Source organism: Papaver somniferum, chromosome 3 (assembly GCF_003573695.1).
Source record: "Papaver somniferum cultivar HN1 chromosome 3, ASM357369v1, whole genome shotgun sequence".
Taxonomy (NCBI): domain Eukaryota; kingdom Viridiplantae; phylum Streptophyta; class Magnoliopsida; order Ranunculales; family Papaveraceae; genus Papaver; species Papaver somniferum.
In genome coordinates, this window is record NC_039360.1 from 2,618,508 (window position 1) to 2,632,944 (window position 14,437).

Below are 14,437 nucleotides of genomic sequence, written 5' to 3' on the forward strand. Positions count from 1 at the left end.
TTTTCTAGAGGATTATCAGTTCTGAGATGAAAAACATCAAGGTATATCATTTTTATGCTTATATCAATGGTTAAATAACTTCCAATCGATCATAATAAGTTCTTCGGATTAATTTGGGTTTTTCACTCTCCATAGACTATTCAGGTCATTTTCTCACCTCCTTCCGCTCTAAAATTTTAATTCGAAAAGGGGTTTTCTTTAATTTGGGTTTTCGATTTTCTGATTTTTTTTTTTGTAGGGTTATTCATTTTTTAAAGAGTAAGTTTTCAATCCCTATTATCTTTCCCTTTCTTATAAGGTTTCTGCTGTTTTTGGCAAGAATTGTTTTTTGGTTTGGTTCTCATATTTGATTGTTAATACGCATGATGAATGGGGGTATGTTTATTGGGTTTTAGTTTAAAGCACAATGACACACGCATCTTGACATCGAGAAAAATAGGCATAATTGCATTACATGACTTTCATGTTTGCTCCTAAGTCCCAAGGTCTGTAAAATGATACTATAATAGGTGAAAGTCAGTGGCAAACATGCTATATACTTCAGTAAAGTAGAAGGAAACGGAGCTACAACGAGTAAGAGAAGCCATGTAGTACATTAGGTTCGGAACTTCATGAATTATTGAATATTTTTTTCTTAGTGTTGCTGCTTAAAACTCACTCTTTTTTTATATTTACGTATGAGCTTCTTGATTAGATGTGGACATTAAAAATTAGCATATTCCAACAGTTCTCTCATAGATTCCATTCTAAGTGTTCTTCTGATGTATGATTATAAAGGAAACCTTATTGTTTTATACAGAATGGAATATCAACAAAATGGGGAGCAAGGAGAGCATTCCAATTCCGAATCTACTGGTGATTTTTATATTGGGTACTGTTATGTCTAGATGTATTTTTAGTTAACCGTGTACAAAATGCTTACGTTACTCTCTAAGCAGTTGATGTCCATCGAAAGAGAAAGGTGCGAGGTGATACCACTTTTGCATCTTTCATTGGAAAGAAAAAAGAGGAGAAAGAAAGGGAAATGGTTTATTGGGATATGAAAAAAGATAAAGCGAAATATTCCGGTGTCATTGGTGTGTTGCTCAAACAATCTCGCCGTTGGAACTGGGAAAACTCTTGGAATTTGCAAGATGACAATGCTAAAAGTTGGTTGTGGGCCGAACTTAAGGTGAACATACTCTGCAGTGAACTTAAGGATTGTTTGTGTGACTTATGAACTGAATGGAAATTTTTTTGTTTTATTCATTTCAGGATTTGTTTGTTGTTGATGAATGTCATAAACAACATACCATGTCTATTGCTGGTGGAATATTTAAAGACAAGAAGGGTAAATGTGAAAGGAAACACTATAAGCTCACAAATACGCATGCAATGAATCTGAAAGATAAACCCAATTCGTTAACCGAAGGGCAGTGAAAGTCTCTTGTAAAACTTTGGGATAGTGAAGAGCATCAAGTAAGTTCCCACATCTAAAATGTTTGCATTTAAGTTCTGTTAAAACATTCATGTCTAATTAATTTTGACTTGTGTATTCGTAAGATACTATCCAAGAAAAATCCATTAGTAGAAGCCAACAGAAAACGAAGCACACAATGGGCAGGAAAAACTACTCTCGATGCGAAGCTGAAATGTATGTAGATGCATGTATTTTCTAACAATGCTTAAATGGCCTTTCTTTCCTTTAGCATGTTTAGCACTTGTTAGTCATCTGTATGACTTAACTGCTAGTGAACATTGGATAGTACTAAACCAGTTTTTTCTTCTATTAAGTTTTGGTAGAATTCTAATTATATAATTCTATTGGATATCATTAATCATTTTGTGGATGAATTTGTTTAGGCTCGATATAACGGAGGGAACCCACCAATTGATGGTGACGTGTTCATTAAAACCCATATAAATAAAGTCAGTGGAAAAGCTTTGGACCCATTTTCACAAGGATACATTGTAAGTCTATTGGAATGGTTTCCTAGCAAAGTTCATGAATTTCTGCTTATAGAAGATCCTTTTGCCTATTTTATTTTTCCTGATATACATAGGCCCAACTGAGGGAACAATCCGGTTTGGATGAAGATGGTAACCAACAGTCAATCAGTAATGAAGTCTATGCAAATGTAGTACCTACAAACAGACATAAACATATAAGAGCTCAAAGATGCCATCTGGAATACTCGAGAAATGAGGATTTTGAGAGAGAAAAGAAAGAGCGAGAGGAAGAATTTAAGAGGAAAATGAAAGAACGAGATGCAGAATGGGAGAGGCGAATGGAAGCGCAAAATAAGGAGCATAACATGCGTCAGAACCAAATGATGGAGTATGTCAGATTGTGCAGGCCAGACCTATTTACGAGATCAGGGCAACTCTCAGGACCTTCAGATCACCTCTTCAGAACTGGTGAGCATCATCACAGACCTTGGGAACAACTATATACATATGGGCCGACGTCTTTCATACCTTTGGAGCAGCGCCGAAAACCTGGGGAGCAGCCTGGCATACCAGAGGAGCAACTTTTTGGACCTTCGCCGCTTTGCAGGCCTGGGGAGAATCCCAACACACAGGGGGAGACGCCTTTCATACCATTGGAGCAGCGCCAAAGACCTGGGGAGCAGCCTGGAAAACCTGAGGATCTACTCTTTGGACCTGCGGAGCCTCTTTACATATCCAGGGACCAACTCAACAAACCTCAAAATAATTGTAAGTCTCTCTTCCTTGATAATAAAGGTATTTGTTGATGTTCCATTAGACATGATGATTCTCTACATTTGTTGATATTCTTTTTGCTCTGTTTTGGTTTGTTTAGCAGGTACGCAGGGAACGGGAAAAAAACGTCTGGGATTGAATATTTAGGCCGTCTGAGAGTTGATTTAACATGGACTAGGCCAAGTTTGAATTATTAGGTTTCTTTAGTTTTGATTGTGTAATTTCTTTGTTTTTTTATGGTAGTGGGATTCTCTATGCCTTGTGACAACTAGTTTTATTTAATGGAACTTAAATTATTTATTTGGATTCACTTTTTGTTATTGTTTTACTGTTTTTTTGTTACCGTGCATAATTTAAAACATAATATTACAATGGCTAGTAAATCAGTAAATGAGTTTTAGCTACATACAAGTTGTGGCATCAGGATTTTCCTTGCCGCATTCATAGCCACGACAATGGTGTGGCAAAATAATTTTTGAATAAAATGTAATTCAAAATAATTTTATATTAAATAGTAATAAATATTTTTCCTCACGTTATTGCCTCACAATTTCATGTGGAAAAAAATTTAAAATAAATAATTAAAATTTGAAATAAAGAAAAAAGAAAAACAGAATTCATATTGCCTCATGTTATTGCCTCACAATTTGGTGTGGCAAGAAATCCATCTTTTGCCACTGTGCCTTAAAGGGGTGGCAACTATTTCTTACCACCCAAGTTGTTGCCACGGGTGTGGCAAAGTATTTTTATGTGGCAAAAAGATATAGCCACACAAAATATGGGTTGTTGCCACATTTGTGACATGTTGCAATACACCCCTTTTCCTGTAGTGTATTGCCCTTTTAAAATCAATCCGGCACTCTTACAAACCAGATGTAATACCCCGAGTTTTTAGCATGGTGCATGATCAAAGATGCGCCATGTCATGAGATGAAGCTTGACCTCAAGCTTCTATCGTGTTAAGATGAATATTTTCCAAGAGCCAATGTCGCATCATCATGATGCATTAGGCCAGTTGGGTAGATGGTCTTGGGAGATGTAGCGCAAACATCGCGCATTATGCAGACGATTGGCTTATGGTCGATATTGCACAATCTTTGTGCATCAGGCTAGAGAAGTATGACCAAGTGAATATTGCACAATCATTGTGCAAAATGCTGGAGTAAATGTTGCACAATCATTGTGCAATAGCCAGAACGAGTGTTGCGCAATTATTGTGCAACATTGAAGTAAAACCAATAATCATTTTCGGTTGTTCATAAATAATGGCAACGTCCATGAATAGTAAATAAGGCATGTCAATCCTCTCCCCTTTCCTAAGTTGTGGAAATGTCAAGTAAACATATATAGGGAGGGGTAGTTGGTTGAGGATGCATATGCGAACCATGCACCAAGTAAACTTCATAGCTTGCCGAAAGAATATGAATGATACTTAGGCCTCATTAATAGCTGCGTAGCCTTGCCAATGGAGCATTTTAAGCATGCACATCATTACGCCATGTCGTGTGACAAATATGAATCACTTGGATGCATTTTGACGGAACGACCTACACGTACTAGGTCATCACCATTATTTCTTGGCCACGGCCTTGCAAACGAGTTTGGCTCAAGTTGTTGTCCCTTCGAGGATGAACTACGGTTTGTTCTTGATCCATTTAGAGTGGGGAAGGGTATGTAGACATCCGCAATGAGTTGCAGCATTGCTGGTCCAACACTTTGTCACTCATATCATCTAATTTAAAGATGATTGCGGCATATTGGCATCTCATATCATCTGTCTCGGCAGTTTGATACAAGATATGTTTATGGCCATACTTTATGAAGCGAGTTGCATTCCATTCCTTGGATGCTCATACTTCATATCAAGGCATTCGACGTAGGCATGTACCAATAGTCTATTGGGCATGGCCAAGAAAATAAGTCATATCGATATGCAAGTAGGGGAGCTTGCATAAGCCTAAGGAAAGTACTACATGAGCCTTTATGATGCACCCTTGGCACGAGCAATAGAAGTGCATGCTTTCAGCAATGCTTAATCTAAGTGAAGATGGGGTATTAAGCCTGCAATGGCCTATGCTTAAGTTCAAGGCATACCTTATGCCTGGAAAAGACTTGGTCGTATGACGGTTACTCAGCTAGATAGGAAATCCAGTGATAAATTTCCTACATCGAGCGTTGTAAGGCATGTAAGGTGCATCAGACATAGCCTTCAAGGCTTTAAACCCTTTGCAGAACAAGGGTAAACTGGAACGGTATGGAAGCTAAGTTAGATGCATCATGATCCACGAGCATGATTGCAAAGGCAAATGGACATGCATTTGCCTAGATTTAAGGACCGGTAAGTAGCATCAGTATGGCGCATCGTGGAAGTTATGGCCTGCGCGCCCTGACGCGCTAGGGATAATTTTCAGGTCCATCACAGTTGGTATCAGAGTAAGTTCCGAGATAACTCTAGGGACTGTACGTGAATGGATTGTTAGGGAATATTTTCCTACAAAGGAAAACATAAAGTTGGAGAGTATGCCAACATTTGTGATGGAAAGAGTTTGTAACTACTATGTTAGTTACTTTGCGAATCGAGTTGAGCTTTTTTAATTATTGTAATTTTTCCTGGCCTAAATGGTCCCCACTTACAAGTGGATATCCGGAAGATCTTTCTGAACAGTAGGAAGAGAATAGGACTGATTATCCCCACACGTTTGAAACTAGCGCTAGCATCCCAATTACGAGTGGCGACCTGGATGGTGGTTAGGGACGATGGGAAACTGGATTCTGTTCCACACAGTACTGCACTAAGACCCCTTATTTCGATGACATCTTCAACTTTGTGATTCATATGGATTCATGGGTGGTGGTATGGGACGCCATCTAGGATACCTTGTTGAGATATCCTTTTGGCAACTAGCCAATTAAGATACCTTGTGAAATCTTTTTGGATTCCTTAGTATGCGGTAAGGGACATTTGCTCAAAAAATCTTAATTGATGTTCCACGACAAACTGAAGAAACCTTGTGATTTCTGAGCATCTAGTGTGAGACTTTTGTTTAGGGATCCTGATAGATGTCATAAACACATTGATTTATTATCAACTGGTTATGATTTCTTTCTTATTTTTTTTATGAATTATATATTTTACGTTTGTTTTGAGTATTATATGCGTTTTGGAGTCATCTGAGAAAAAGAAATAGAAATCAGCGAAAATAGTGAAAAGGGTCCACTCGGGGACTTCAAAAATATTGGATATTTAACTTCAAGTATATATTTAAACAACCAATCATAATGATACTCGGATTTTCACCAAAACACTTAGCGGAAAATATGAATTTATTGATCAAGGCATCAAACATGAAGTTTGATCACGTTTATAGATTGAATGTATGTGCTAATGTTTGGCAGGGTCGGTATATGTACACAGGTAAACGTTTACCAAACCCAATTAGTGAAACAGTTCTGGCACAGTACGTGTACTGGGTATGCGTACTTTTAAGACCGAAACAAATCAAGAAATTTTGGTATGCGTACTGGTACGTGTACCTTCCTAAGTTAACGAGTTAACAGAACTTTTTGGTATCCATACCAGGTATGTGTACCAAAAAATATATCTACAATGGTACATGTACTGCGGTTCGGAACGATAACAGCTACGCCAGTACGTGGAAGTCCATGTTTCCAGGTTTCAATAGTTCTATAATCTATCACATACACAACAATTTACCCAACATAATATGTGCACCCCAATTCTTTTACTTTCCTCACCGCATTTACTAGGGCTTTTTGGTGTGGATGCATTTCCAACACACTCAAGTTGTGTTGAGGTGAACAAGATCTTCCTCACCACAGGAAACCGAAAACACAAAGTCATGCATGCACTCTAGTAATGTGACTGGTCAAAAAAAAATTTAGCTTCCAATGGGTCGGGTTACAGCTCGCTTGGCAAGCTCCGACTCCCTGAAACCTCACTCAAGTAAAAAAAATAACAAATGTTCATGGACAAAATCCTTACATTTGTAGGTAGGATCATTTCTTACCAAACAACAAACTTGAGATCCTGCTGAACAGAAATCTCATTGGTCTCAAGGTTAGACTTCTATGAGCATATGTCACATACCATAATACTCATAAAATTCCACAAGTGTTCCAATTTCCAAAAAAAAGTAATAAAAGTCGGCCAGTTTCCAAAATTCACAGACGGCCAGTTGCCAAAAACTAACAGTTGCCAACGTCAAGGTAGTTCTGGTTACCAGCCACCATTGGCCAGTTGCCAATGATATATATTTGTCAAGGTTGCAATTATCTCCGAATTCAGATGGTATGAACTGTCAAACAGTAACCAATTCCTTTCAGACGATATGAACAACCTTGCAAAGTTGTGTTGAGCCGTATAGCGGCTGCCTACGTACCCTCTCCGTTACTCGAAGGGATCAAGCACGACCGTAGTTCATCATTCATTTATTTAGATAATATAAACTACCTTCAAGAGTAGCAATTATCTCTTATAAAATATCAAGTAAACTTGTTCCACCGGCAGTATACATCAATCAATTGCGAGTAAAGCACTACTCTAAGTAAGGCAAGGATGCCCAATAAAATACACATTTCCCAAAATACTCATGCCCCTGACTCGCAGATATCCATATCCGACAACTAAAATAAATTTTATACTGAAATCGTGAACCAACCATAAATAAACATTATCCTTGATGTGCAAACTAAGATACAAACAAAACCATTAGTATTGGTAGTCTCCTAATATTTAATCCAAACTAACATCCCATATACATACTGCACCCTGTACCTCCAATGTGTAAAAATGAAAGACTTTCTCAACTTCACACAAATAGTCAAAGAATTGTCCACTCACAGTACCTCAATAATTCAATGTAGAATAGTCATGATATCCTGGTATTTATGTTGTTATTTCCTTGGTTCATCAAACTTAGTTCAACAAGATGTTACAAATGAAAACAAGAGTTCCTATTTATCTGTACGAATACTTAATATATCCATCCACAGTAAGACTTCACTTCTCATAATTACATCACTGTATACAGACCGGCCCTATTCTTTGGCAGTTAAGATATATTTACTGACAAAACCCCATAAAGCTATGCAGGTCTTTACCATATAAACTTCACCCATAACACCATAGAAGTAGTTTTGGAATAAAACACACCAACAAGAAATGATGCACATCACTGTACTCAACTTGGACCAAACAAAACAGATGAGAAGTATTAGTCTATATAAGAGGGCTTAACAAGTGATACCAAATGAAACAGCGAACGAGCTTTCGTTGTTATTAGCCCTTCTAATAGTTCACCGAGTAGACATCTAATACGGTAGAACCGGTGATTTTAGCACCAACCATAGACTCCCTTACGTGCTAGAAACAATTTTTTTTCAATCAAAACATAGTTACATTTTCCTTCATTTCCAACTAAATGAATTCGCTAAAACTTAGCTAAGTTAACCCAATGAAATGAACAGAGGCCGTAAACTTACTAAGGGTACATAATAAAAACAGATCAAAAGTCATTTCGCTTCCGAGAATCCATGCATACGTATTATGAATATTATGATGACATACAAATAAAGAAAAACACTCGGAGAACAACTAAAATCCATAATTGATACGCAGAATCTCTACTGGAACATATCACCTCAAGTACAGTCGGTTAGTATAGCAAGTCACATCAGTAAACCAAACAGTAAAAGTGATCACCTACAATCCCATATAAGTATAATGTGCACAAAGTGCATATAAGTTTCTCATTATAAGATGTTTATATAGAACCTAGAATTCCAAATTTAATATGAATATTTCAAGGGCATAAAGTAGAAATGACACCTCCGAAAAATGAAACATTCATATACATACAAAATATGCAAAGAGATCGAGATGAGATCCTTGTAAACCCATAACCTATATGAATGAGATACGCAAGTTACATCAAAGTTATAAAATCTTAAATGAAAGTGTGATATGCTTACTGGGTCCATTATAACAAGATACTCAAGGATACCAACAAAAGCCAACAGACCAACAAGGATTTATTTCTTCAATTTTAACCATCTGCACAACATGGGCGATAACTAAGTCAGAGTCTCATCCTCCATTCCGAAAATAATGACTAAATCAGCGAAACTGTCCAGCAGTTTAGCCTGCAGAATGCTTACACTTAGGGATACCTACAGTGATTGTATCTTCTTCAAAATTTTATAGGACTTTCATTACACAACGAAGTATTACATATATAAATTTCATTGAAATCCAACCACTGGATCTCAATATATCAATAAAAGGAAAACAGATTTTCTAGGGTTTACAAGTGAAAAAAATGTCAAGTTTGTAAATCTCTTCATTAAGATCTGAATTTGGGTGAAAATACACAAAACCATTAACCATTTACCATGAATATGACATTATGAACATATATGAGGAAAATCCCCAACTTTCATAAGAACCCTAATTTCACTTTCTAACTAGGTATGAATCATAAACATCAAAATAACATGGACAATAATCATTATCCTTCGACGATTAACCAAAACTACTTGTATGATTGAATTAGAACTTTAATATGGAAGAACTGAAATCAAAAGATGTTCATACCTCCAAATACCACATTCACTCACCTCGAAAATTAAGACAATCGCAGCAACATCATCGTCAACAACTCCATGCACTTAAATCTTTACAACGCTTCCTCATCCAAGATTTCCAGAGAAAGATGTCCCCCATTTTATTTTATTTTTCTTTCCGTTTAAAGTTAGGAGATGATGGAATACTCCTATTATGTAATTTAAAGTTTATTAGTGTATTCTTTCCTATTAAAAGAAGAAAAAAAGTTAGGAGAGGGGCCACACGTGGCTAATTTCATGAGTTGCTATAATAGCACCCCAAGAGTTTTGACTAGGGCAGACTCTTTTATTTAGGCCCTAAAATATGTTAGTGACATAACCTAGAAATGTCAAAAGGATATTTGAATAGAATTCTAGGCACTTCAACAGCAGAATTCGCATATTGGGTTTAGTTGAACCCGAGAAAAAGTTTTAAGGCCTTACAAGTAATTTAGCAATTTTTTTGAAATTTTCAACAATTGTTCCATGCCTCGATAAGATGTTATCTCTTGTCGTGTTCTTGTTTGGGAGATTCTTTTTAATGGAACTCGTTGCTTTATTGATTTTCTTTGGTACCAAACCACTGACTCGCGTATTTTTGAGTCAAAAAACAAACACATTTATTCAGATCCGAATAAGTCAAGTGATTTCAGTCAGAACTAACCGAGTCACGTTCAAGCAACTCAAAAAAATAAAATAAAAAAAATAAAATAATCATGATACACGTTAACATTAGTACATGATGCGTGGAAAAGAAGTAGATTAGACCATAAAAAGACAACGAAGAAAATGAGCTACAACATTCCCATTCCTGGGACATAATGAAAACCTAAAAAAACTTGAGAATAAACATGTTATCCTGTTAGGTTCATCTAACAGGCTTTTGTTACGCCGGGATAATTTAGAATTGTACCCATTGAGATACAAAAAGAAAAAAAAAGTATTTCGCGATCGCGCTCTATATTGAAATGTTTAATTTCTTTGTCTTGCGCGCAATAAACTGCATGAAAAATTCCTACAGCTTCCGCCTCTTCCGGATCTGCATTTGTTGATGGTCCTGCTCTTAGTTAGTAATTCGGTGAATCATTCGTTAATCGAACCGAACTCACTGAATACGAATGATATGACCGAACTATTAAAACCCCGGACCAGGTGCGCGTACTATATGGATAATTCGAATTTTCCGTGAATAATTCGGATTTGCTTGTAATTCGTTCGACGAATTCGGACTGCTGGTTAGTCACTGACTCGAGAATTCCTTTTTTTTTTAATAGGTGATTAAAATGATATAGGTGGTGAGGATCGAACCTGTGACCCCTAATTTGGGGGAGTAGGACTCCAAGTCCTGAGATGTTTGTTTGTTGTTGAATAATCTTTAATCTATATAAAAGAATAATTGGTTAAAATCATTTTTTTTATTCTATTAACCTTAAAAATGTCATTCCTATTAATTTGATGTATGCCGAGTTTTCAATTCCGAACTCATATCCGTAAAGAGAATTATACACGAATATATGTCGTTTCGAACTATTGCCATATTCCGAACTGTTGGCCAGCTTTTTGACCGAATTCGAATAATCCGAATCTGTATAATTCTCGTACGTTTGTTTTTCCAAACTTCTTCCCAAATCCCGAATTGCTAATTAGGGTTTTGCTCCTCCCAAATAACTTTTCATGACGCTGAGTAGAGACCGCAGACATTGAGTCTAATTTTGTCCACACTCCTTAAAGAGTGTACACGTAACATTTCGATCTCCACCGTTGATTTAATTTAGGTAGTTATATAATAGAATCGTGATTCTAAACATGGAGAGTAACGAGCCCAACAGTTTACTAATCAACCAATCAAAAATAAATGTCAAATATACGCCCTTCATAGTAGTGTGTACATTACTGAACTCGTGTAGACATTTGGCAGCAGCACCTAGATTTTTAAACAAAGTGTGCTTTTGTAAGAGACAGCACGTGAGTGTTGCTTTGTAAATGACTAGGTGGACCCTTTCTCCCAGACGAAACCGCCCACAGTAAAACCTTTCTGACCAAGTGTCTATTAGGTCCTCGTTTCGTGTTTCTCTTCTTTCTTTCTGGTTCCCTTCGCTCACTATTAAACCGACGCCTAACACCTCGCTTTCTCTCTTTTCTCATATCTTTTTCTCTTTTCGTTCAAGAAAAAAATGTCTGCAACTAACGAGAAAAGCACTATTGATTCAGTCAGGGAATGGGTTGTCGATCACAAGCTTCGAACCGTAGGTAAACCGGAATTCAGATTTTATTTTATTTATTTTTGTTATAATTTCTGGATTTGTAATGAAATTTCATGTTTCTAATGGTGGGTTTTGTTTCGTTTTGATTGGGTTGGGTTGTTGAATGGAAACAGGATGTCTTTGGCTAAGTGGATTAGCAGGTTCGATTGCGTACAATTGGTCTCAACCTGGTATGAAAAACAGTGTCAGGATCATTCACGCTAGGTATCCATTTTTATTCCTCTTGATTTTTTTTCTTCTTTTTTTCCTTTTTTTTTTGTTTTGAATAACCCTAATTTTAATATTACATTTGTTTTCAATTTATGGAATTGAATTTGGTTGGTTATTGAAACTGGAACTGGGGTTGGGAATTTAATTAGGAATATGGGGTTTTTTGATGAATGCGATCTTTGTATTATTGATCGCATTGGAGTAGTATTTGATTACATGGGTTTATATTGAAAAATTGATTACTTGAGTTTTTTACTTCATTTTCGTCTGGGTTGCAGTAACAATTTTTTTCAAGGAGTAGTATTGCTTGGAAATGGTGTCTTTACCTATGAGTTTGTTAGGTGGGGGGTTAAAATGATTTAGGGTAGTCTGGTAGCCATTGTACTGCTTCTCGTGAATGTCTTGATTTGAGCAGAACCGCCCTGAGACCTTTGACTCGAAGAAGGGAAAGAAAGAGATCTAGTAAGAGCAACAACTGGGCCAGGTGATCAAGTTAAACAGTGACATTAGTGACAGAGTTTGTGATTTAGGCATGCAAGAATTGACAAGAACAGTCATGTAGAAGTGTACAGAGTAAGTGCTGTAATGCTGCATGGGCGGTATTTTATTCAAGGAATCTTAAAAAGAAGTAGATTAAACATGGGCATCTCTTATTAACGCAAGTAATTTGTATCGCTTCTTCATTAGCTTCTTCTATCTGCTTTAGAGAGATTCTTTGCCCTCCCATTTTTTGGTTATACTTCTGTCTTGCTCGTTAAACCTAGGACATAATGATCTGTCTTGGAACTTAAATTTGGAAGAACTCACGTCATTGTTTTTCTTTCGAATAACTGTGTTGGTTTGAGTTGTTGACAATCATTGGTTATTTCCTATATAAATTCAATGTAAATCTCAATAGAACCGATATTGATGCTTGTTGCTTTCCTTCTCTGACTGTCTACACAGATATGTTTTCATGTAGTACCATAACTTATTTTGTTTATTGGCATGTAGTACCATAAGTTGATGTGTTCTGTTCCAAGAAACTAACTTTTGACATCTCCATTGTTCTATTTAAATCTACTTGTCACTGTTTTGTTGTAGACCTATTTCAGTGTTACTATTATCTTATCCTCTCTTTGATTAGTTCGGGGTTTTTAGGTTTTAAGCAGTTTAGCTTTTTTCCTCAAAGATGATCATTGACCTTCCAGTAATGTACTTGGGTTTGAAGATCTTTCTTCATCTCTGTTGTTGTTTCAAATGCCCCTCTCATCCTAGTATCAAGGATTCCTGTTACAATTGAAATTATTCTGTTTTAATAATCTCTGCATCAAAATATGTCTTCTCATTTTCTTTATGTTGCTTGAATACAGGTTGCATGCACAAGCTCTCACACTGGCAGCATTAGCAGGAGCAGCAGTTGTCGAGTATTACGACCACAAGTCAGGAGCCAAAGCAAAACGTTATGCAAAGTTCCTCCCTCCAATGGAACACTCACATACGCATAAAGACTGAAGCCAAAAAGCTTGATGTGCCAAGACGTCATCCCAAATTCCCAATCTCCTTTATTAAGAAAATTTAGTACGTTTTATGCAGCAGGGTAGTAAAACAAATCCATAAAAGATTATATGACTTTTATTCTTAAAAAATGGCTGTGGTAACTTGTAATGGATTCATTTCTGTGGATAAACTCTCCGCAGAAGAGGAAATAGTTTTGTTTGCCTGCTCTTTACAGTGTTAATTTTTCGGTTTTTTAAGCATCCATTGGAACAAGGCAGGTATAATTGTTGTCAAATAAAATTTCCTTGATACAGTGAAGATAGGTTGATATAATTACAGGTGTTTAGACAATGCATTTTTCTATGTACAAAGAGATGATTATGTGTTTGCCAAGAACAATTGATCATAAAATCTCAGAGAGAAAATCAAAACCCAGAAATGTATCCTGCTTTGCTCTAGAGAAGCAATAGTAGATAAGCAGAGTTGGTCCAAATAACAAAAAGAAAAAGTAACTGTTGACAGTGGGATTTGAAGTTTGAACCCACGCCCTTTCGGAGCAGGGCCTTAAGCTGGCGCCTTAGACCAACTCGGCCATATCAAGGTTGTTTATTTGGCTGGCAGATAAAAAGTACTCATCCAAAGTCATATAAGCCGTGAAACCTAAATCTTAGATGAAAAAACTACTCATATGAATTTTTATACATATCCGTCCTCCTTTCTTTTTTACCCCTTACTTTTTATCAAAACTATTAAGATAGATTGAAAACCGGGCAACATGTTGCCGCAGTTTGTTCGTAAGATCAATGGCTATGGAATCGATGTTAAAAACACTCACCAAGTTGAGTGCAAGACATGCTTGAAAATTGGATTTTTCACCGTGAGGTGAGCAAATTAAGAGAAGCGGCTGAACAACAACTTCCCAATTTTGAATGAGAGTTAAGAAATTTTAAATAGATTAAAAAACTCAAAAATATTTTTGACAGAGATCTTCAACTGCTCAAGCATATTTTTTTCCATACGGATGATGTTAGCCTTTAGTTTCCAGTTTCACTTACTCTTTCATATGAAAGAGTATATGAAAGAATTTGGATGAATGAGTGAGTATTCTCATCCCATAATAGCACCTAATTTGATCAAATTTGATCAAGCTCATTTATTTT

The 14,437-nt window shown here is 36.5% G+C and overlaps 1 protein-coding gene and 1 long non-coding RNA gene across 2 annotated transcripts; one reads left to right on the top strand and one right to left on the bottom strand.

Moving 5' to 3' along the window:
- Positions 1–7,337: 7,337 nt before the first annotated feature.
- LOC113360856 lies at positions 7,338–9,489 on the bottom strand. The gene is made up of 2 exons (XR_003364833.1): positions 9,340–9,489; positions 7,338–8,776 (listed from the first exon to the last, which is right to left on the bottom strand). It is a non-coding gene; the product is annotated as an uncharacterized LOC113360856 (long non-coding RNA).
- Positions 9,490–11,369: 1,880 nt separating this feature from the next.
- Positions 11,370–13,595, top strand: LOC113355143. The gene is made up of 3 exons (XM_026597928.1): positions 11,370–11,574; positions 11,702–11,792; positions 13,151–13,595. Exons 1-3 carry the CDS (start codon positions 11,499–11,501, stop codon positions 13,290–13,292), a joined length of 309 nt encoding a protein of 102 aa, XP_026453713.1. The 5' UTR covers positions 11,370–11,498; the 3' UTR covers positions 13,293–13,595.
- Positions 13,596–14,437: the final 842 nt, after the last annotated feature.

Coding starts and splice junctions, on each gene's coding strand:
- LOC113355143 (XM_026597928.1), top strand. CDS start 11,499: ATGTCTGCAACTAACGAGAAAAGCACTATTGATTCAGTCAGGGAATGG. Junction 11,575..11,701: donor TCACAAGCTTCGAACCGTAG/GTAAACCGGAAT, acceptor GAATGGAAACAG/GATGTCTTTGGCTAAGTGGA. Junction 11,793..13,150: donor GTCAGGATCATTCACGCTAG/GTATCCATTTTT, acceptor GCTTGAATACAG/GTTGCATGCACAAGCTCTCA.